This window comes from Piliocolobus tephrosceles, chromosome 3, assembly GCF_002776525.5.
Source record: "Piliocolobus tephrosceles isolate RC106 chromosome 3, ASM277652v3, whole genome shotgun sequence".
NCBI lineage: Eukaryota > Metazoa > Chordata > Mammalia > Primates > Cercopithecidae > Piliocolobus > Piliocolobus tephrosceles.
In genome coordinates, this window is record NC_045436.1 from 118,069,233 (window position 1) to 118,093,269 (window position 24,037).

The window sequence follows — 24,037 nt, forward strand, 5'->3', positions numbered from 1 at the left end:
AATATTTAACGTTTCTCAGTCTAAATTTCCTCATCTGTAAAATGGGAACAAAAATAAATACTGTGATAACAAGCTATTGAGACAATTAAGGATAAGGTATGCAATGATCAATCAAAGTTATCAAATACTAAGTAGAAACCAACAATTAACAATATTCCCACTTTAGAATTGGTAATGATGCACAAAAAATCATTTGTGATACTGCACTGTGTAAAATCCAGAGCAAATTTTCAAATGGAAACATTATTTTGGCAATCTTTTCAAAAGGCTACTGGAATAAGGTGTGTGCATGTGTTAAAGTGAAAAAATCCCAGTTTTTCTCCTAGCACTGATTACAAATCCCTACTGGAGAATCTGTATTTCTGTGAGTTGGTCTCCTAAAGAAAAAATTGGGCAAAATTTTACTTCTCAACTTAATCACCTAATTGGAGGAGGACCCTCTGGACTATGACACTAACCACTATAATTATGTAAAAAGACCCCAAACTCCAATTCCCTTTTCTTTTTATTGAAGAGCTACAGAAAAATAATGCTAAATCATATTAGTATAAATATAATGCTATTATTAATATAACAGCATAGAACTTTGGTGGAGAGCCTACTCAAATAGATTCATAGATTATACAAAGTGAGATCATCAACATCTATCCACATTAGGCTTAAAATTACATAAAATTGATTTATTATCTCAAATATAAGCCCTGAATTATTAATAGAAATCAAATACATTTTATAGCATTACTAAGCAAACTTCCTTTATGAGATCAGAACTTTTTTAATGTGGTGGATTTTAAAATTTTTTAGAAGTCATTATTAGTCATTATGTCATTATTAGGGTATTAATGGTTACAGAAAGACTTCAGAAAATATAAAAAACCAAAGAGAGAATATAAAGGGCAAAGGGATGTGAAATGAGTAAAATATCACATGTCCAGATAAGCATTCTTAGAACTTAGCCCTCCATTTCACATCAGGTATAAAAAGGGACAATTTTCACATTTGTTTCTTTAACTAGCTTTCCTTTGGAATTTGGAAAGTTCCTTACATCATCATTGTCACTGTCCAGACTTCCCTTCTTCTTTTTCTTTTTCTTCTCATCCTCCTTCTTTTTCTTGTCCTTTTCTGGAATGACATCATCGAGGAAGCTGAGGTCATGCTGGGAGAAGAGGTAGTCCATGCCTTTTCTGACAGCTACAAGTGCCAAGATCTGAAAGGGCAAATATTAAAAGTATGGAAGAAACCATGTCAGATGAAGTCACAGCAAGCACAGATACTCTCCTATCAAAGTCCACAGAAACCTACTTTGTGTAAGGCTAGACAGAGTATGACAGACCTGATCTTGATGGTATGGACTTATACCAAGTGAACTCTCATAATTTTCTACATGAGGAAAGTTGTTTTATAAAAGTCTTAGTTGAAACTCACTTTGTTTTGTTCACTGAAATGCATGATCACATTCAATTAGAATTTTAATGTGAAAGGACTGTTTTTCAAAACCATTTCCTTCCATGTGAGATTTTAAATAAAATAATTAAAAGTTTAAAGTCAAAAAATAGCTGACATATGATTTCTAAGTATTAACAATTAAAATGTTATAAAGGTTTTTAGCAATCAAGAAAATCTGTACGACACATAGAACACTGAGACATCTTCAAAGTATTCACAATGAGGTAGTATTTGAATATGCACAGACCATTTCATTAACTGGGCTACTTCAATCACCACCATTAACTGAATACTTAACACGTCCCAGACACTATATTAAACTCTTAGGCAATATTATCTCATTTATTCTTCAAAAGAAACCCCAAAAGTAGGTATTATTATTTCTGTCAAACAGCTGAGGAAACTGAAGGTTAGAGACATTAAGTATGTTGTCCAAGATCCTTAATGTCTGTGAGGGAGATGAATAATACAGATAATTGAATAATACAAAGGGCCCCAGTTGTCTGCTTCCAAAACAAATATTCTTGACCTGTGTATTTCTGGTTCTATGAATTGCTCTTGAAGAAGAACTTCTGAAGGTACATTAAGATACTTCTGAAGGTAGAATTAAGATATCTTTATTCTACATTAAAATTAATATGCAGCAAGTTATAGTCATCCTGACTTGCTTCAAATTAAGCAGTTGTCTTTATCAGCCTCATGCTCTTGATATGACAGTTTCCTCATCGCCTAGAGAAATAAATAACATCTGTCCTAACTTCTATTACAGAATTCTTTTGTGACCAAATAAAAGTTCTGAAAAGAAAAAACACTTTAGAAAAGTAAAGCATTTAAAAATTATTATTTAGTGCAAGCAAAAAGTGATTTATTGGATATAATTCAAATGTATCCTGCTCTAGCTTCAATTTTCTTGGTTTCAGCAAAATTTGTAGGTAGGCAGATAACACTAATAGGTAAATCTGAGTGTTTCTTGTACTCAGTGTGCTTTTCAGTAAGTTAATATAGTTTTTTTTAAAAAAAAGGAAAGAAAGACGTAAGGCACCATTAAGAAAAATAATCTGACCTAACAAATATGACTAGTATTTAATATCCATTTTTTCTTGCATCCTTGGGAGAAAAAAAATTTCAAACAACAAATACAAAAAATAAAATAATAATCCTGGCTAAGAGTAAGAGGATTTTATAAAAATAAAATGTGGTAACTGTAGGAAAATTCTGTTTTCAAACCTGCGGGGGAGAAAAAACAGACTCAAGGCTCCCTTTGTAACTTGTTTTAAGTGTACATAAATGCATTTTTTTCAAGAAGTGAAGAGTTATGGTAAAGTATAAAATTCAGTAATGAAGCCAAATACAAAATTTCTTTTTCTCTTCTTTCACTTGTGACTCAGAGTGAAACAGTAGTTGCTTTACCTTGTTTCTCATCATATTATGACAAGGATAGAAAGTCCCACCTTATCTTTAAACTTAGCATTATGCAAACCACAAGAAATGTAAAAAGTGAACTTCTCACTCCATTTCTTCTAATGTACTGGATGAGTTCTCACAAGTTGCCAAGCACTTCTTTATTACTTGAACTGAAATGTCCTACACTCTTACTTAGATTAATTCTATTGTACAACATTTAAAGAGTAATTAACATGCACTGGTGTCTACTATGTGTCAGGCATTATGCTACACGTTTGATAGTCATTTTTGATGCTCAGAAAAACAACAATGCAACCCCCATTTTACTGATGAATTAATAGTAGTTCAAGGAAGTTTACTGATGAGCATGAACCAAGGCCAGTATATGAACTCAGGTGAGCCTGATTCTAAGGTCCATCCTAGACAACCATAACCATGGGAAATGTAAATTACAACTGATCAAAGTGATGAGGTCAAAGCTCGAAAAATTTGGAACAATACATAAAAGACATGTGAGTCTTCCATATAACGATAACCACGATACCCATATAATCTCACAGGTACATTCAATTAAAGGAATCCCTACCATTACTGGAAAAATGATAGCAGCCACTGTTGACTTGAGGATCCATAGCAGGGCCAGACACAACACCTGCAGGAAAGTGAACAGGTGGACTCTGCGCAGGGGAACATGACGCAGGTAGATAAAGTCAGGCTGATGCTTCAGAGGCATCAGAAGCAGCTTCAGACGATCCATGAACTAGGGAGGAAAGAGGAAAGGAGTCCAAATGCATTACTGCATTACATTTCCACTAGGCCTAACTAATCATTACTGATTTATATTCTATAATTTAGGCAAGCAATGCCCTTTTCAGAGGACAAAGGAATGGTGAAGGAATGCAGAAATTTAGTCAAGCACACTAAAGCACAAGTCTTCAAATCTTTGTTATTACATTGTGGGAATGTTACGTAGATGTGTAAGAAAAAGCGGCCACTAAAGAATAAAGTCATAAAGCAAAACATAAATTCTAGGAGCTCATCTCCTAATTTCTATTTTTACTCTCTGAGTCTCAGGAAAGAGGATCTTTTGCCTATTTTAGTAATAATATGCTGAAGAAAGACGTCTAACTCATGTATCTTACTCTGCCTCAGTTGTCTTATCTGAAAAAAGAGGAGATTATACTATGCATCATATATTAACACATTTCAGGAATGTTTTAAGGATCTAAAGGAAGTATTCAACTTATAAATGGGAATACATCATGTTTTCATAAATTCCATACTATTTATCTGAGTGGCATACCTTGACTAATACACTCAGCAATCTATCACCATTTCTTTTCAGAGAAAAGCTATATGAATACTACAGTGAGTTTCAGGGTCAACATCTGAACCTAAGAGAGGCTATCGTATGGTCATGTATAAACAGCTATTGAAATAACTACTGAGCATCTGTGTGCCAGGTGCTGTGCTTCAAAGAATAACTGCCAAATTGACCTTGCCAGTGACAAACGGGAAGATATTCAAGAACCTATCACAGGATCTTTCAATGAAAGATGCTCAGTAAATAGCTATTGAATTGAATAATCATGCAATATGAACTCTGAAATAATATCTCTATTTTCTTTCTGGAGGGAAAGAAGTGCAAAAGTAAATTAGACCATCACAATCTTCTCTAGTGATTTCTTACTTAAAGGGAGTTTTTCCCTCTAGAATTATTTTTGACTGGTGGGGACCTTCTCATTTATAAAGTTTGGGTTACATTACAAAATTTGCTAAATCAAATCTCACCAAAACGGTTTAAACAAGGGAGAATCGAGAAAGAAAGAGAAAAGCCATTAGAGGCAACAGCATTGCAGAATTTAAGAAATCTACTAGCTAGACCCTGGTTGTTTTTCCCCATCCTTACTATGTGGTTGATTTTTTCTTCTTTTTAATTAAATAAACATGCACTGAGTTTCAACCAATAAAGCCCCTAAAACACACAGAATTAAACTTCTGATCTAGACCAGGTCGTCAAGGACAAACAAAAATAAGAACTATTCGTCTGCGGGCCATTTCTGTTTCATATTTTTCCATTTTGGAAAATAAAGAATATTTACAATGGCAGGTAAAAATAAGGTATTTTTACAAATTTATGCTTCTCAAAAGTTTCATGAGCACAAATAAACTCACATTCATCTAGTCCAGTCTATGAAGAACCACCTTGTATTTTGTAACAAATATCCAAAAGATGATGAACTCTACTCAGCAGACCTAAACAGAGAAAAGTAAAGTAGCCTTTTCTCTCTTTGGTGGTCTGGCCACTTGCCCAGTTCTATCTGACTTTAAAACTAAATTAATCTGAATTTGATAAGCAAAAGCAAAGACTATTTTGAAGGGGTTCAAATAAATTCTTATGATGTTCACAGGACATGCAGTCTTTTCCCATTAAAATGTTACTAAGTGCTAAATAAAGCTACAGTTAACAAGGTGCCAGAAAACAGCATAAGTACTTCCAGTTTCCTGGTGCCAATTAAATTAAAACCCAACTGAAAGACAAAGTCCCTTACAAAGTTTTCCCTAATGATTTTTTTTTTTTTAAAGAGACAGGTTCTCACTATGTTGTTGAGGCTGCACTAAAACTCAGGTTCAAGTGAACCTTTCACCCCAGCCTCCCAAGTAGCCGAGACTAAAAGTGTGCACCACCGTGCCCAGCTGATAATGATTTTATTAAGAGTGTCAGTTTTCCCAAAGTTACGAATAGCTAAAGTTTTCAACAAAAGCAATACATCAACCACATTGACTTTATTCTTTGGTTGGTAAAAAACTTTTGATTATTGATCATAGCCATGTGAAAAGCAAATCAATACCCTGTTCTTAGTATACAGTTAAGGCAAATGGATAAATACTGTCTTGAAGACACACAGAAAGAGTTAGGTATCCTTCCTGAGACAGTAAAAAGGAGATAAAGATGGGTAAGGGGGAGGAAAAGAAAGATTATAGCCTCTCGCTTTCTTGGTTAAATGACTTTTAACAGCCTATTTCAAAAATGGGTATGTATGGTAACTTTTGCTAATACTGGCTAACTTGTCGATTAAACCAGAAATGAAAAGCAGGTGAATGGTGAAGTGGAAAATAAATGCATTTTACAAACTCAGCAGTTAATAAGGATTAGCATTTTTCTTCAAAGATCTGTTACTGGACTATTCTTATTACTAGAAAAACACTACTGTACTTACATTGCTGTTCAAAAACTTACCTGCACACCATTAAGGGATGCTACTCCCATATACAGGAACACACCATAGAGTACAGGCATGGGTATAAACTAGAAAGAAAAAAAAAATTGGATAAAAGTTAAAAACGATAATAAGAAAAAAGAGGAATGAAGAGGAATCATTTAAATGAAGGCTAAATCTAAAACTAAAATGTAGGATAGAATAACATAGTGACCTCTAACTAGTATGCTTTACTAGTCAATTGATGAACTTCTAAACTCTTTGTAAGAGAAATAAATGAAGAAGGGTAAAAAGGACTTTCAATTTTCATTGGATGCTTGTTTTTTTGTGAGCATGCATGACCTTACTAATAACTTTTTTTAATTAATGGAGGAAAAGTTCTGTTTCCCTTTACCCTGAAAAGGAATGACTATGTAAACCAGAAGCTTATATGGACTGTGAGGTAGACAGAAATAGAGATATTAATAGATGGTTGCCTCACTCTTGAGACCAAGTTCCTTTCAATATAGTTTGTTGATTTTTGTCCTTAATAATTTTTGCCATATCATCTATCAGCTTGGTGTATATATGCCTCTTTCAATAAAATAAACATCAAAAGACTGTGCCCTCACTTCCTGCGAATATTATGAGAACTAACTTAAAAGAACACTCTTGAAAGGACCCTGGAGCACCTGGAAGCAATTAATTACACACATGGATTAATACACATCTTTTAAAACTGAATTAATAACTTTACATGCATTAACTAGCAAAAATATTTTATATTAATACAAAGTGTTTTAACAAGGAGAAGTGATGACTGTAAACTATATCTATTCCTAGACCTTTGAAATGTCCCTAGTACTGAGGAAACTAAGCAAATCAAGGATGATTCTGTTTCTGGGAAGTCTTCTGTTTGAAAAACAAAAGGTTCTCAACCTTACAATTTGAAAAGAAGTTCAAGTAATTTCAGGATTTTTCAAAGCTAAAATACTAAAACCGCAAGTCAATTAAGGCCAATCTTACCAAATCCACATAAAGGAGGCTGTTGTAACCAGAAAACATAATGTGGCTTTAGAGTAATTTTAAAAATACTGCACATACTAAGCATAATTTCTATCAGCCTCTCCTTGTGATTGTCTACAGTAGTTCCCTATCTGAGACTCTTTGGCCTCTATTCGAGAATGAGTAAATTCTAAAATGTGTAACAAATATTTCCAATGTTTATTGGTTAGCCATAGGGATGCTTAAATTTATGTGAAATAAATATACACATATATATATATATACACACACACACACACATATAAAATCAAATGCTTCTTCAAAAAAGTCTAACAATTCTAATGTAGCTAATTTTGCTCTTGATGCCAGAAAAAAATAAAAGTGACATAGAATGTTGATGGGGGTAGGAGGGATGATGTTCCTGCTGGGGAAGCTGTAATACCTAACAGTCACCACAAAGAGGTGAACATATCACACTCAAGCCTCTTTTATTTCTGACACATGCCTTCATTTCTTTTGCAATGTACATGTTTCTATTCCTTGTGATTCTTGTGTATAAATGTACCATAAAGTAAAAAAAAAAAAAACTAAGAGAAGGATCATTTCATAGCTTTGATTCATTTTTTAAACATCTTTCATTTTTCTTGTCATTTCTTTTGAATTTTGGGGGGGGGGGGGGGGGGGCGGCTGGAAGGAAAGAAAAGTAAGAAGGGAAAAGAGAAGTATAGTTCAACCATGGAAAACCAGTTAGAATTCCTGCAGTAGTTACTTTTTAATCTGGGTAAAGCATTTGTCTAGCTTGAAAGAAAGCTACCACAAAGGGACCATCCCTGGCCTCAACCCCACCCCTCAGCTAGGCTTAGCTAAATGCTTTTTCTAATGTGGTTCTAATGTCAAAGTGAAGGACACTTTTGCCTTGGTGCTTAGGTCCATTCTATGTGAATTTATGATTACAGATATCACCAAATCTACAACAAAATAAAATCAGAAGGTGTCAGTGACACAGAATGGCATGGGTTGTGGGTAGAAAAATAGCTTTAGATATGAAGATTTTTTTAAACAGTTATTCTTTGTCGAAAAGGAAATAATACATATAAAGAAGGCTATGAAGTTGACTTTGGGCCAATTTCAATGTCATAAAAATATATCTTTTGAAATTTGCCATTTTCCTTATGATAATGCAACACCTCATTAAAAATGTTCAAGTATGGAAACTTTGATGAAACTTGACAGAATTATTGGGTTAGAGGATACTTTTTATTGGATTTAGTTCATGAGTCACAGGAGGTCAGTCTTTAAAAATTCATCACAAAATAATCATTTCTTGTAATAGAAATTTCTCAAAGGAGGAAAGAGAAGATGCATTTTAAGAAGATGGGACTCCATCTTAAGTTAAACCAGTATAATTTACATAATAATAGTAGGTAGATATTTTTACGGAGCAAGACAGGAATAATTAAAACATAAACAGCACAAAGCATACCAGGCTTACAGGCATATCAAGAACTGCCAAATGATAAAATTATGTAAAGGAAATTTTATAGACAACCAATCATACCCAGAAAGCACAAAAGTAAATTATAAATAAGATTACCATACATGAAATCAAATATTGCTCCTACAAGCCGATGGAATAATTGAGATAAAATCAAAATAACAGTTAACATATTCAGACCATGTCACCAAATTTTTCAAATTCTGGTGAACACAGTTCTACTCTTTTTCACTTATACCTCCCTTTGATGTGCTGATAGTATTTGAATATTCCCAGAAGAGTCAACGAGAAAGGATAAATTTAAAAACAAGGGTAGAGTGTAGTTGTGCAACCAGAATTAGGTAGGACAGTGAGATCTTCTAGCAGAGTAATGGTCACTGTGTGTGTGTGTGCACGCACGCACGCGTGTGTGTGCGTGTATGTGTGTGCGTGTGTGTGTGCACACATGTGAATGTACAACCCAGAATGAGATCCTGATTAAGAGCATGGGCACACAAGTCAGACAGGCCTAGTTTCAAATTCTGGCCCTACCACTTCTGTAACATTGAGAAAATTATTAACTTTTCTTATCCTCAGTATTCTCATTCGAAAGAGGGTATGATAAAGACTATATCACATAAAATATGTAGTCCAGGGCCTGGTTCTGAATAGATGATAAATGATAAACAGGGCATTAATGTCATAATCATCACGAGGACCTGACTGGCAAGTTGAGAAGCCTACAATTGCCCAGCAGAACTCTCTTTGGTCCTCAGTGGTCAGGGTGGAAAATGGCAGGAGTACAGACCAAAAGAATGGCTGCAAAGGCCAGACTCAAAGCCCTGGTTTTATTTAAGTTCTATTATATTGCCCTTTCAGCAATAACAACTATATTCAGAAACATGTTATTCAAATAATATCCTAATTCCCTTAAATCTTGAAAATCTAAGCTGATAAGGAAGTACTGACTTGCAATCTGGTTCCTAGTCATTGAAGAAACTGGAATGAGGTACGATGAGGAGTTTGTGAAAATGCTGTATTTATCTGCACATGAGAGGATTAGAAGTTGGATCAAAGAAGCTGAAGATCATCTCACGGAAAATGAAAGTGAATGAGTTCTTTGAGAGCAAGTACTATGTTTTGTTTTAAATGGTTGTAAACCCTGAGGGTTATGAGACTGGCTTTCATGCCAGAACTGCCTGAATTCACATTTTGACTCTATTATTTATGAACTTTGTGACCTGGCAAGTCATTAATACATTTTCTTATCTGTAAAATAGAGACAATTCTTTTGTAGGTGTCATTCATTGAAGGACTAAATTTTAAAAATCTGTGCTGAGCCCTTAATCAAATGCCAAGCTCAATAAATGGCAGCTACTGTTATCATCATCATCATCACCATCACCATCATCTCCACCATTTTGCTTTATTTCCCTGGCACTGAACAAACAGACATATTGTGACATATTGTAGAAGCTCAACAAACATTTTCCAAAAACAAATTAAATGCTCTCCTGATTTTAGAACACTAAACAAATATTAAAGATAAATTTGACTACTCCTAATTAACTTGAAATAAACTATTTCAAGCAAGGGCAACAAAAGTAGCAGTGAACTTCACTTGATTCTTATTTCTTCAGACTTGCCAGAAAAATGGGAAAAGTAAGCTCAAGGAAGTGCCTTTCACCTTTTTGATGCTCTTTAACCTCCTCTGGTTTCCCTATACAGAATACTCACTTACCAGGCAATACTTCTGCTGCAGAAACACAGAACTAAGCTGTTTAACCAGCTATGGATGCCAGTTATTCTTCCTTCCCAACAGTTCACTACTGAATCAGCTGTTACATTCAGTGCCTTTGAGGCACGTATGACTGTTGCTGGCTAGGGTCAATGGGGTATCCTCGTGAACCTAAAATTGTAATTCCTTACCTTCTTCTACATAAAATATCTCGGCAAAGAGATCAAAATAAAAAATGAAAAACTTCATGTTCAAAGTAAGCTTGCATAAACAGGCAGGGGAAACAACTTCCTACACTGCTTAATGCATGAAAGAAAATTACTAGGATCATCTGAGACCATCAAACTTGTGAGGGATGTATGGAGTTTGCGGAAATGGTGTTGAGCCATTTCATTTTAAAAAGTAAAAGTAACACATTTCTCTTTTCCCATTCATTTGATCTGCCCTTTCAAAGACAGACTCTTAAGTAAAATGATTCTCTTAAGTTGTCCTCTAGTTCTCTAAAAAAACACATAGTCACAAAGGTGAGGAAAAAAGGTTCCCTACTCCAGCATAACCCCTGACACCACTTTCTGTGTGAATTCTAAGGTTAATTGTTAATCTTGACTCTTACTTAGTCATAACTTAGGTTTTAGTTAAACTGTACCCTCAATATCTGCTTCTTCCTGTATTGACTTTTCAAATGAGCTAACAAGGGATTTGTGATAAATGCACATAACTTACCAAACCTCAATGGTACATGATCTGAAAGTAGCTGACTTTATCAGGAGTTGTGATTCCAGAAGGAATAGCCTAACTTACTGAAGTAAGGAATCACAACTGTGAATCCTTGACTATTTTATTCTTGTTGTTTTTAAGTATAGGTTTTGTACAGTATGCTATAAACTATATTGCCAAAACAATTTCATTTCCCACCTTTTGGGGAAAACCTTGCTTAATAAAAACGTTTGTTGGACTGCATTTTTCATTTATTCTTACAATGACTCTTTGGGTTAACGCAAAATTACCAGGTGGAAATAGTCACAATCATGGACACTAGCAGCTGAATGAGGGTGAGCCTAGGTATGGGTTAATTAAGGAAGGTCAAAGGAAAAGAAAGCTCATGTTCACTGATCTCTTACAGCTCTCTGCCTTGCCTTCTTTCTCTACATTCTAATCTGTTTCTGTAAATACTAAGGCACTTTGCCTATCAGGGGTGAAAAGAATCATTGTAAAGAACAAAAGAACTTTCAGCTTTAACTCCTCTGTAGCCATATTTGGGTGCAGGGTGAGAAAATAGTTAGGAAGAGGCGTTGTTGAAAATGTAAGTCTTGCATCTCTCCTAAAAATAGTAATTATACAGTGTCTGTTCTCTGTGTCCCCTTGGAATCATCCATGATTACTCAACTGTCAGATTCTCTAGGAATAAAGCCAATCTGCTATAACGTATACACACAAAAGGAACTTTTAAACACATCTGACTTTTTTGAATTATGATTTTATACTGTATTAATGAAAAGAAATAATATAAAAATAAAAGAAAAATGGGAGATGTGATAAGTAAATTAGAACTGATGAAAAGATTTCTGCCCATTTATTCCTCACCAGTGACTGAGCACAAAAAGAGCTCATAAAAGAAACTCTGCAGCTGCTTGAAGTGAGCCCACCTTCAAGGAACCCACAGGGAAAATTCATTTCTAGGAGAGCCTCTCACAACATGGGTTCATAATTATCTGCAATGAACTCTCTAAAAATGATCTCACTAGATGAGGTTCCATTGCCTAAAAGGTAACGCTGTCATTAGGCTTTCCACCAGCTGATGTGCTGGTGCCTATAGGATAACAGAGAAACATAAAGCATTTGGCAGCAGATTCGATGCTGTGAAAGTCACCACACCTTCACGCCTATCCCATAACTTGCTTTGCACTGGCAAAGGTGACAAAAGGTTTCCCTCTATCCCTGCAGAACATAAGCTCTGTACTCTTTTAAGGCCCTCTATACCTAGTCAGAAACAACTTTTCTGAGGTTATTTTTCATCTTAACATCTTGTGTAAGATGAGATACATATTCCTCATGAATCCAGTCAGAAATTAATTAAACCAGTTAATTGACATTGTGGAAACCAAGGAAAAAAGATGAATAATTACATATCTTAACTGTTTAACAAGTATTTTGTGCGCACTGTATACATCAGTCTAAACACCCTGAAGGCAATCTTAGTCTTATTTATAGGTCAAAGATATTACAGTTCCACTTGCCTCAACTTCATCTGATTGGCAACAGACATACAATTTGCTAATTTTAGAGAAACAGAGGGCTTTTGCTTTTCACTTTTTGTACTTCTATATTGTTTGAATTCTTCAGAAGATTGTACTGCTCCACTACTTATGTAATTAAATGAACATTTTAAAAGTCTTTAAAATTAAAATTGTTTAAAAATAAACATTTTAAGAGAAAATTTGTTAGGACATCATTAGCAGTGGTTGTTTATAGCTGTTAGGTCCACAGACGACTTTCATGCTTTGTACTGTGGTACAAAGCATAAGATACAAATTATCAATAATTCACAAGCATGTTTATATGATTGAAAAAAATAAAATGTTCGCATCACAGAAGAAAACTGGAAGCTTCATGAAGAGGTACACACTAACTTTCATTAGTTTTTTTTCCTACTTCTTAATAGGTTTTCACATACAGTTTATATTTATCTATCTAGGCAGATATCCAACCCATCAATAAACCTATATATTGACTCCTAATTTTCTAAACAAGCTGTATCATACAAATTTTCTTCTTCAAAAGTTCATTTCTAAAGCTTTCTAATTACGAGTCAGTAATTTTACTCTGATTTACCTTTGTGAATTACGAGGTCGTCTGATTCCAATAAAATAGAAACAAAGTAATAATTAACAATAGTCAAAAAATTTCAAAATGGCCATCCTGCATCACTCATGTTATTTAGGAGTCTAATGAGGGAAGAGGGACAAGATTTGGATATAAGCAAATGGAAGGTGATAGAAGAAAGAATGTATAAAAGATAAGGAGAATAAAAAATATCTGTGTGGAGGAGGTGGAGAAGATCAGTCTAATTCAATTGCATGAAACTGTTTTCACAGATCAGAAAGTTTGGATATTGTTAATTTAATACAGTTCAATCAAGTAACTGCAAAACTAAGGATAAGGGAGGGGATGAAAGACTGAGAAGGAAATCAAGACAAAAGTTATTTAAAGCCCTCTTTCTACTTGACCCCTGCTTCAATGTGTTACAGAACTGATGAGAATCTTGCAAATATCTCATAAGGAATTTCACTCTTCACATGTCCAATTATATGTCAGTGTTCTGAGAAGAAGGAAGAGATGAATGTTTCACATATTTACCTTCAAGATGGGAGCCATAAAGACTGACAGACCAGTCAGAATAAACACAAGGGTTCCAGTGACTCTTTGTTCCCTGAAACCAAATCAAAAGATTACCAATCTACCTCTTGTCTTCATAAACATGCTCTTGTCTTTTCACCTTCAAAAAAAAAAAAAAAAAAAAAAAAAAAAAAAAAAAACAACTACACATTGACAAAATCAGTGTTTGGCTAAAGCAACAAAGGTGTTGGTATCACGTAATTAGTACCTCAAGGATGGCGTATAAACTCAACATAACTATAAAAAAATCTTAAAGTGATTGCAATATGTGATTTGAATTCATGAAGAAAGACGTAATCCTGCTAAATCTTTTGCTCCTTTTAGAATCAAGAAAGAAAAATCACTTGCTCTTGGTCCATCAATTACTGGCCTCTTTGAAGACCTTATTTTTTAAAGCAATTTATCCTCTTGTGTAATTACCCTTACACCTTCTTTCATAGGAGACAGATATTACATTGTCCCATATTCTAATTAACAAACAGCTCAAGGAAATTTCATTAGCACAATAAATCACATCAGTCTAATTTCCAAATCTACAACAACAAAAGTACTTTTCAACAAATATAATTCCCATCCTACACCCCCTCCCCCACCCCCCAAAAAAGAATCACCCACTGTTTTGGCGTGGGAAACGATGGCTGTGTCATGTGAGCTCTCTACCCAAGCACTTACGAGCAGAGTGTGCAATAAAAAGTGCTCAGCAGAGTACGAAAACCTTCTACTCCTGCCCTTCACAGCTACCCAAATTGACCAGTTGGAGGTTGAAGTTGTTCAGTGTTTATGGGGACAGAAAATGAATTGGAAAATAACAATATCTTTCCCTTTACAGAATCTTAAAAGTCATAAGCAGACTCAAGAGTTTTAGGGCCTTCACACATGATTGTGATACAGTAAACACTGCAGCACCAAAATCACCTGCATGTTGAGGAAAGAAAGTAATCTGGTTGTGTTTTTATGTTGCAACATTTAGCCTTTTGGAAATCCATGAAAATGATATATCATGAGGAGTAAACTAAAAAAATCACTGAAACCTCTGATGAAAATTTAGTCCTTTCTGGAACAAAAATACATAGGAATAAATTAATCATCACAAGCCCTGTCTCCTCCAAATCTGCCCATTTCCTTAAGATTGCCACATAGATGTGTGCACAGCATGTTTTGGCGAGTCATTTTCCTCTGAGTTAACACACCTCACTCCTAGAAACTTTGGTTGTTCTCCAGGCGCAGAAGTCTCTGTCTCCATTTTCAAACTGTCGATGTGAGCAATGGAGATGACCGTAGCAGCTACGTACCACGGAAGAGCCATGAGGGAGCATATCACCATGAGGATGGCCACCCAGAAGAGATCCAAGTGATACCCTGCTCCTTTCTGTAGAAAGAGATAACAAAACCATGTGAAGAAAAGACTCATATTTGCTATCTAGTCATATTTCCAGAGGGGAATTAAGATGACCAAAGGAAACCGATTTACTTTGCTTGGTAAGTCAAACTCCTTGAAGGAAGGGACTTTATCTTCTTTGTATTATTCCCCCTAGCAATTAAACATACAGCTGCCTCTTACAGCTGCTATGTTAGAGACCTTCTCTACCATAGCGTTGAATAATTGTCTAAGACTTAAGTCAAAGATACACTTATTATTTGTTTATTCTTAACCTCTCTGTATACAATTTTCTAATCAGAACAATGGAGATATATATGCCCACTCCATAGAGGAATTAAGACCATTCACTGAAGTAACAGAGGCAAAGCATCTTGTAGCAATTTAAACTGCAGTTGTCAATGTCATAGGTGCTTAATAAACGGTGATAGTGGCAGTAGTGGTACTGGTTGTTGTTGTTAAGATAAACATAATAAGCACCTTGAAAGCAGGCACCCTGCCTTCTCTGCTGGACAGCGCTGAGTAGTATGCTGTTCATCAACTTACACAAGGATCCGAAAGCAAGATTGAGAAGGTATGTAGGCCATTTCTCAGCTTTCATAATATATGAAAGGAAATGTTTAACCATCTATTATATATCATCATTAAGGTAATAAACACTCCCTTAATCAGAATAGGCCGATTTCAAACATTGCCCAATGGTCACAATAACATTTACTGACTGGAAGAGCAGACAATGTAACAAAAGGTCTAGCTTTTTTACTCATGAAATAAATATTGTTAAATGTGTCCGCAATGTTATTCTATGGTTCTATTTCTTTGCTCTATTTATGAAGAAATCAAATACTTGATACCCCTACGGAGCCTGAGAAAATAGAGCAGTCCATTTTCACAGCATGGAAGCAGCAATGCCAAGAGCCAGAATATGACCAATCCAAGGAATAAAGACGCTGGTTTTAAAAAATGAGGATGTGATTTACACTAGGAACCTGGTGACTGTTATCATTCAGATCTTGTTACAGTTCGTCACAACACTGCTCTCCTCTCACTGAAATGCCAAGATTTCACCCCTGGCTCGCACACATGGATCTAATCATGTTCTGAGAACTCATCACAGACAAGCGGAGCTGGTACAAGAAAGAAAAGCATGTATTCACCTAGCCCAGGCTTGGCTAAAAACAAAAATCTACTTGGGATTATGAAGATAGGTTAATATATATTCATAAAACCAGTTTTTTTCAGGAAGGCATAATAGCCTGAATTGAGACTGGTGTAAGGCAGAGGAAAGGAGGGCAGAGGTGGGATGAGCTGAAATAAATTTGTTCAATAATGACTAATGAGGTGAATACCATGATATATCTGAGATTTCAGTCATTCATTCTTTCAGTGAATATTGACTGACAACTTAGTACCATGCTGGTGACACACCTGTGAATAAAACAGACAAAAAAATCTTTCCCTCATGGAGTTTCCATTCCATGGAGGGAGACGACAATGAATACCACAAAAAAGTAAAATATGCAGCATCTCACATAGTAATAAGTACTATGGAGAACTATCAGAACCTAGGCTTGTAGGAAGAGTGTAATGGGAAACCACTGGAGGGTTTGAAATGGAGGAGGGTCATGGTTTGCTTATGTTCTAAACACACTGGCTGCTGTGTTAGGTAAATAGGGAAAGGATAGTAAGACTACATAACCATTGGAAGAAATTGTGATGATTAGAACCAGAGTGGTGGCAGTGAAGATGGTAAGAAGCGGCTGGATTCTGGCTATACCTTAAGGTGGAGCCTACAGAATTTTCTCTCTCCTGCCTGTTTGTGTGTCTAGAACCTCACTATGGAGCATTCATGATCTGGCCTCTGTTCACATCTGCAGCCTCATCTTTCATCTCTCTCCAGATTGGATCCTGTGCCACCACCACTTTCAACCACCTGCAATGCCTCATATGTGTTTCTTTCACTGATACCTTTTGTGTGTTTGCCCACATAGCCTCCTCTACCCGGAATAACCTCTACTCTTCCTTTGTTCTTTCTCTCGCTCAGTCCTATTTATCCTTAAGACTTCAATTAACCCTCACCTTTTCTGGTAGGTTTTCCTGCCTCAACCTAGGTGAGATAAGTAAGTCAAGTTGGGTTAGTTCTCCTCCTTTATGTTTCCCTGTTTTTCATTTTACGCCTTCCTCTATCACAGTCCTCATCACACTAATTCTGAAATTATATTTGTATTCACCTGTCTTTGACATTAGAACGTAAGTAACATGAGGACCTGGACTGTATCTCATTTTCTCTGTATTCTGAATACCTTAGCAGAGTGCATGATGTACAGCTGATTCTCAATAAATGTTTATTTTTAGAAAAGGACAAATAGCATGCATATACTCCCCTTATTGGCAACTATAAACTCTTATTTAGCCATGAAGCAAATGTAAAACTTTATTGTTAATTCGCAGACATGAGAAACATTTGTGGGGAGGGAAAAAGGAGAAAAACAGTAGAGACATCACAGAATTTTTAAGCCCTCTTTAGACTAAATCACTGAAGTCCATATTAGAAGTACCAGCAGGATAATAATGAGCAGAATCCACAAATCTTGTTACCAAAAATCCTGTAGTAACCTAAGGATATGCACACTAGCCAAATGAATGGGTCAAAAGAATAGCTTATGTAAAAAAAATCACCCATGTTACCCTGAGTCATCTTGACGCTTTCTGGATCTATTTTAACTAAAACAAGTTTGAGTTATATATGTTGAAGACTAGCAAAAAGGGCCCATATGAAAGAGGGTGAAATGAAGATTTCAGATGATGGACTATAAAGGTAACTATATATAAGCATCAGAATAAACAAAGGTTCTGAGATAAAATAATTAGAGATAGACAAGTATTCTGCTCCCCTTGACACCACTGCTTTGAGATCGAGAACATCCTGGCTAACACAGTGAAACGCCATCTCTACGAAAAAAATACAAAAAAAACTAGCCAGGCAAGGTGGCTGGCACCTGTAGTCCCAGCTACTCAGGAGGCTGAGACAGGAGAATGGCATAAACCCGGGAGGCGGAACTTGCAGTGAGCCGAGATCCGGCCACTGCACTCCAGCCTGGGCGACAGAGCAAGACTCCGTCTCAAAAAAAAAAAAAAAAAAAAAAGTCTTCCTTCTCCTCAACCACAGTGGACTTCCTTATGTTTTTAAGGGGAAGGGAAAATGACCAATGTGACCTGAAGGCCCTACCTGGTCTGCCTCTACCTCCCCTCCAGCCTCAACTCTCTCATTGTAGCCACACAGGATTATATCAATCACCTATTCTCACCAAGTACCTCCTTTTGTAAGGCCTATGCATACACAGTGATTTCTTTGGGTGTCCGAAATAGTCTTCCCACCCAGCCTCATTTAGCTAATTCTTGCTAACATTTTAGGTCTCAATATAAGTGCCATCACATTAGGGAACTCCCTGCACTCTCTCAACATACCATCTCCTTCTCCTTCACAACATCAGCCACATTTGCAGTGCCACATTCTGCATAATTATGTGAATTGTGCCTCTCTCTCTCTCATAGTTCCATAAGGACAGGAACCATGTATGTTTTTGTTCACCATCAAACTAGCACTTGGCACAGTGTGTACCACAGAGTGGATACTCTAGATAAATGTTTGATGGATAAATGAATAAATGCTAATTCACTCATTCAATGGCACTCTGCTAGACCCTAGAGGTAAAACTATAAGTAATACAGTCCTTCCCTCCAGTGGTTTACTGTAATGGTAGAGCTGGTCAAAACAACAGGTGTTTATAAAACCAGTGTTAAAGTACAGGTTAATTCAGGGTGCTGAGAAAGCATCCAGGAGGGGTACCCAACTCAGCACAAAGTTAGGGATGGTTTGCATAGGGGTAGAATTTAGGTTGAGTTCTAAACTATGAGCCATAACCAGCTCAGAGATAAGAAGTAGGTGAAAAACTATGCAAAGCAAGCTGCCATTCTAAGAAAATGAAATAAATTTGCTGCACAGAAGAAGATGGCTAGAGAAGTTAAGAACTTTTATGTTTTGCTAAAGGCTTTGGAATTTTTTATCACAAGAGCAATGGAAAGTCACTGAAGGGTTTTAGGCAGGCAAGTGATATAATCAGATTTCTATTTAGAAGGATGGCTCTGTTGGGACTATAAATGGTATATTGAGAGTGCTCAAGATTGGAGGCAGAGGACAGACACGACAACACTGTCATAATCCAGGCTTGAGAAGTTGCAGTTTAAACTAAAGGAACAACATTGAGGAGAGTTTATGGACAACGAGGTCAAAGAGAAAAAAGTGATAAATTTATTTCGTCAAATTTCAACATGCAAGGCTTACCATGTCCAGTACAGTGTCCGACACATGCTAAACTCTGGAGACACATTTGTTGAACAGAGTGGTAAAAGCTATGCTTCAAATTCATGTTGCCCCAAACTATTGCCATGAGACCCAAGAAACAAACGGTTATGTCAGAGAAGTTGTTTCTGCAAAACCACCTATATATGTATAAAAACAAGCCACTTCTAAGATGTCCCTTTGAGTTAAAAGTATCTGAATGACTAGATTTGAATGGAATAAAAATAATATTCAAATACTGGTCCTTTTTATATAAAGAATACTGCAAGAAATATGGAAAACAGTATTTTTCAAAAATAACATAGGAAACTTTTTATCTGTTCTGTACTCCTCCTCCCCACTGCCATTACCTTTTTCAGATTCTCATCCTTTCTCTCCTGGATTATGCAGCAGCCTCTTCCCACCCACCTTCCCCCACCCACCTCCACTCTTGCCCCTCCTCCATCCATCCTCACTGCTGCCAGACTGAGTGTTTCAAATGCAATTCGGACCCATCAAGCCCAAGCTGGATGTTGCTGAATAGGGGAGGCCACAGGCAGATGAGAAGGCCGAAGACTACAAAGCCTCCCTTTCCATGCTCCTACATCTAAAACTCTGAGGAGGCCCTCAAGGATTCCAGAATCTCTACCAATCCCTCAAGGTGCCTTGCACATTCTGTGCTCCTGCACTTTCCTATGTGTCACTCTTTGAATTGGGATTCTGCTTCTACTCCTTGACATCTGTTTAAAGTCATTCTCTCCTTTCAGTGCTCCATGCAAATTCCCCTTCTTCCTTCACACCATCCGGCAACCAACCCTCAGCCCTCAATGCTGCTCTCACCACAAACGTCCCTGTTTTTCTCTTGTCCCTGACAACCCACTCTCCTCACGAACGAATCTTTTTTAAAAATCGAAATCATTATATGCCACTTCCCTGTTTAAAGTGATTCCTGTTTCACTTAGAATGAGAAACTAAACGCTGTAAAATTATCTTTAAATTTCTACATCAGAGCCTCCTCCCAGAACTATTTTGCGCCGATCTCCACTCCCAAGAGACATTTGGCAATGCCTGAAGACATTTTTGGTTGTCACAGCTGGAGGGTGTAAACGCCACTACTGGTGAGAGACTAGAGATGCTGATAAACAGCCTACAATGCACAGGAAAGCTACCACCAACAAAAAATAATGTCCAACTGTCAATAATGCTGAAGTTCAGAAACTTTGTTCCATGTGACCTGGCCCCATTAACTTTGACCTCATCTCAATGAATTAATTCCCCAAGTTTCAGTCACAATGGCCTCTTATACGTTTCTCAATACGCCAAGCTCCTTCCCACCCTGGGCCTTTTGCATTTGCTCATCTCTTTGGATGGGAAATGATTCTTTAATAAATACTCATTGAACACCTATCCTGTGCTAGTAGGCTCTGTGTTAGATAAAACAACAAATAAGACAGAATACTTGCCCTCTTAGAGTTTACAGATTATTAATTGAGGGCAGACATGAAAACAAATAATTTAATGTACATGCAAGGTACAAGGCACAAAGAAAGGCACAGTCAATTCCAACCTTGGTGTTGTAATAGACAGGTGGTGAATAGGGAAAATCCATTAAACTCCTTCAGGGCATAGACTGCAATGTAGAACCATTTTTATCTTCAACATCTAACACAAGTGTTCCATACCTAGCAAGCACTCACAAAATGCTCAAAAGGTTAAATATGCCCTTTAAAGTTTAAAAGACTTCTTGTTTCCATGAATACAAACCAAACGGTTCTATTTTCTGAAACTGGAGATTATTTTAAGTACAAGGAGAGAAAGTGAAACTTTATTTCCTTTTGAAATTGTATATGCTTTACTAATACAGAGTAGAAATCATTTAGGAATAAATCCACAGAAATCAAAATCTATGAAAGAAAAAGACTAGCCTAGCAGCCTACAGTTTACATGTGGTACATAGCTGATAAAAAAGGAGACGTGAGGAGCAGTACACACGAGGACATGCAGGGACACAGAATAGACATTCATGCTAGGGGCCCACAAAGATCCAGACAATATGCTCATTTATGGGGACATTAAGAGCCATGACATGGTACCTCCCACCAAGGGGCTCAGAATTGAAGAAAGGGACACAGACTTATACACAAATTATAATGCACTCTGAATAGAGATTCAAAGAGGTTTGGAAATGATAATAAAAAGTACAGATAATGAAGTGTTTAACTATGTCTAGAGTAAATTCACAAAAACTCCCTGCAGTGATGACATCTAAACAGAGCTTTGACCAACATAAGCACACACTTTGAGAAGTGGAGAGTTTACATGTTTTGCAGTTAACATCTCTCGCACACAGAGTAACAACTGAGAGCCATGTGGGCCAAAGAGAATACAATTCTCCAACATGTATTCATTGAGTCTACCATATGAAACAGGTGGGCCACATGAGAGCTGAAAAGAGGAATAAAACTGGTCCTGACCTTGAAAACAAAAAGGGATGAGGTAATTATACAAAATAGATACTGTAAAAGACATATGTAACCTGTGCCACAGAGTAATACAAATATACTAAAAGCAAAAACAAGAGAAATATAAATTACATTAAAGGTGAACGCTACACTGAGTTTTTGTATTTGAATTATCTTAAAGGATGGAGAGGATTTTGAAAAACAGCAATCATTAGGAAGTAGGGAGAAGAGCTTGCTGGCTGGAGTACCTAGCAGAAGAAACTGTCAGGCTTAAGGAAACCTCCACTGTTCATTTGACTAGAGCACTGGCTAGCATTTGAAGAAAGCCATTTTAAATTTAGGTTGTGGTCCTCTGGCAAAGAGTCTTAAAACCCAGGCTAGGGCAAATGGAAGTTCTTTGAGAGGTAAAGATTTAAAGGGGCCAAAGTGGGAAAGTTTAAAAACACAGGACTGACATACAAGAACAGCACTTTTTAAAAAATGATTGCTTTTGGAATGAAGCCAGGAAGATTGGTTATTAACCCATGGCTAACCCTTTAGAAGAGTGCAGGTACAAAATAAAAGGACTGAGTCTATAGGGTTATGAGAGTAGAAACAGAATGAAAATTGGGCAAAAATAGGAATTTGGGAGTTAGCAAAAAAGAACACCCTCAAATTAAGGGTTTTACCATAAAAGATATCAGAGCAAATTGGTTGCCACAACCACCTCATATCTATTTCTAGATAGCTATCCTAAATTATTTCTCCCTCCTACACCCAATCTATAACACTCTTGAAATCACTCTCTTTGTGAGAAGTATCCCTGGCTTTGCAGTATGAAGCTCAGAATCTATTCCTGCTTCTGCCAATGACTCAGGGAATGACCTTAAAGATGTCGTGACCTTGCTAACCCTGGCTTGCTTTTGAGCACTCTGCAGAGCTAACGCAGGGCATAACCAACCAAAATAATGGCCAAAGAAAGCCAAGTGCCTTGGCGTTCCTACATCAATACTGAGCTGTTCAGCAGAGTGGAAAGGTGGATCCCATCCCAAGCAGAACAGACAGCCAGAGCTACTTGACCGGAAGCCAAAGCAAATGCCACCCAAAAACATGCTGTTTTTAATATCACAATGCTTCCATCTCTCTCAGTTTCAGCTTTCTCTTTTGAATCAACTTCATAGCAGTTAAGGCCCTTTACAATTTTAGACAGAATCTCCAGTGTTCACATTCCACAGCTCTCCTTTCCTAACAAAATATGAACAAAACAGTTTTCAGAGTGAGAAGCCTTTGATTCATGATGAAATGGTCACTAGTATCATTAGATTTGTGACAAAAGACTGACACCTATTCCATAATTCTCATTATTCAAAAGAATGATTTCAAGTGGCAATTCTGAAGGTGATGAAAACTTATTTTTTATATATTCAACTCTTATTTTAAGAGGCAAACCCTAATAAAGCTTGATTTTCTAATGTTTTCTACTGAGAATAAGGGAAAAAAGATTTGTATTTTATCATTCCTAAACTTCTGAAATTCTAAATTCTGAATTTTATCAATAAGAAAACATAGTGAGTAAAAATTTGTAGGCATTTATTTACCTCCAAAGACACAGAGTAAATCCAGCCAACTGTAGATCATAATTAAGAATTTGTTTGCAAATTTTTTCAGAATAAAAATATATTAGTCAACATCCATTTCAAGGCTTTGGTAAACTAAACCAACATCAAAAACCCTCTCAATACAGAACATCTGAAAATGCTCGAAAAGACACAGAAAATATATTTTAGAAACTATGGCTTATCCACTAGAAAGAGGAACAATTGGATACAAAAAACAATAGCCACGTGAAGAAGCAAATCCTTGGAGTCAGCAAGCCCTGGAGCCTGGAACTGCCCTGAGCGACACCGTGCCAATCCTTGGAGGCTTAGGGCCTGAATTAGAATGACCATCTGAACTCTTGGGACAGAGACCAATTCTCGGGCTCTGTGGGAGAGGGCAAAGATGGGAGATACCACCCAAAATAAAACTAGTACACTCTAAACATGGCATACTCAGTTGGCCAATCAAAAAAAAAAATACCCCACAGAGAAAGATAGTGAGAACACATGCCTCTCTCAGCCTTGCCATTGGGTATAATGCCAAAAGAAGGGAAAAGAAAGAATCTCCCAGGATAGGGATATTTCTAACCACAAATCTACAATTGGGTTTAGAGC

The 24,037-nt window shown here is 36.5% G+C and overlaps 1 protein-coding gene across 3 annotated transcripts in view; it reads right to left on the bottom strand.

Annotated features, from left to right (window-relative positions):
• SLC4A4 (solute carrier family 4 member 4) overlaps positions 1-24,037 on the bottom strand; it is a 396,122-nt gene that overhangs the window by 14,629 nt on the left and 357,456 nt on the right. For 2 of the 3 annotated variants that reach the window (XM_023190242.2, XM_023190244.3), the window contains exons 19-23: positions 14,854-15,032; positions 13,625-13,697; positions 6,092-6,160; positions 3,437-3,610; positions 1,046-1,207 (exon numbers count right to left, since the gene is read on the bottom strand). In XM_023190242.2, the coding sequence (XP_023046010.1) occupies positions 1,046-1,207; positions 3,437-3,610; positions 6,092-6,160; positions 13,625-13,697; positions 14,854-15,032 (657 nt within the window). The remainder of the gene's footprint in view (positions 1-1,045; positions 1,208-3,436; positions 3,611-6,091; positions 6,161-13,624; positions 13,698-14,853; positions 15,033-24,037) is intronic. The other variant, XM_023190245.1, reaches the window with a different exon arrangement.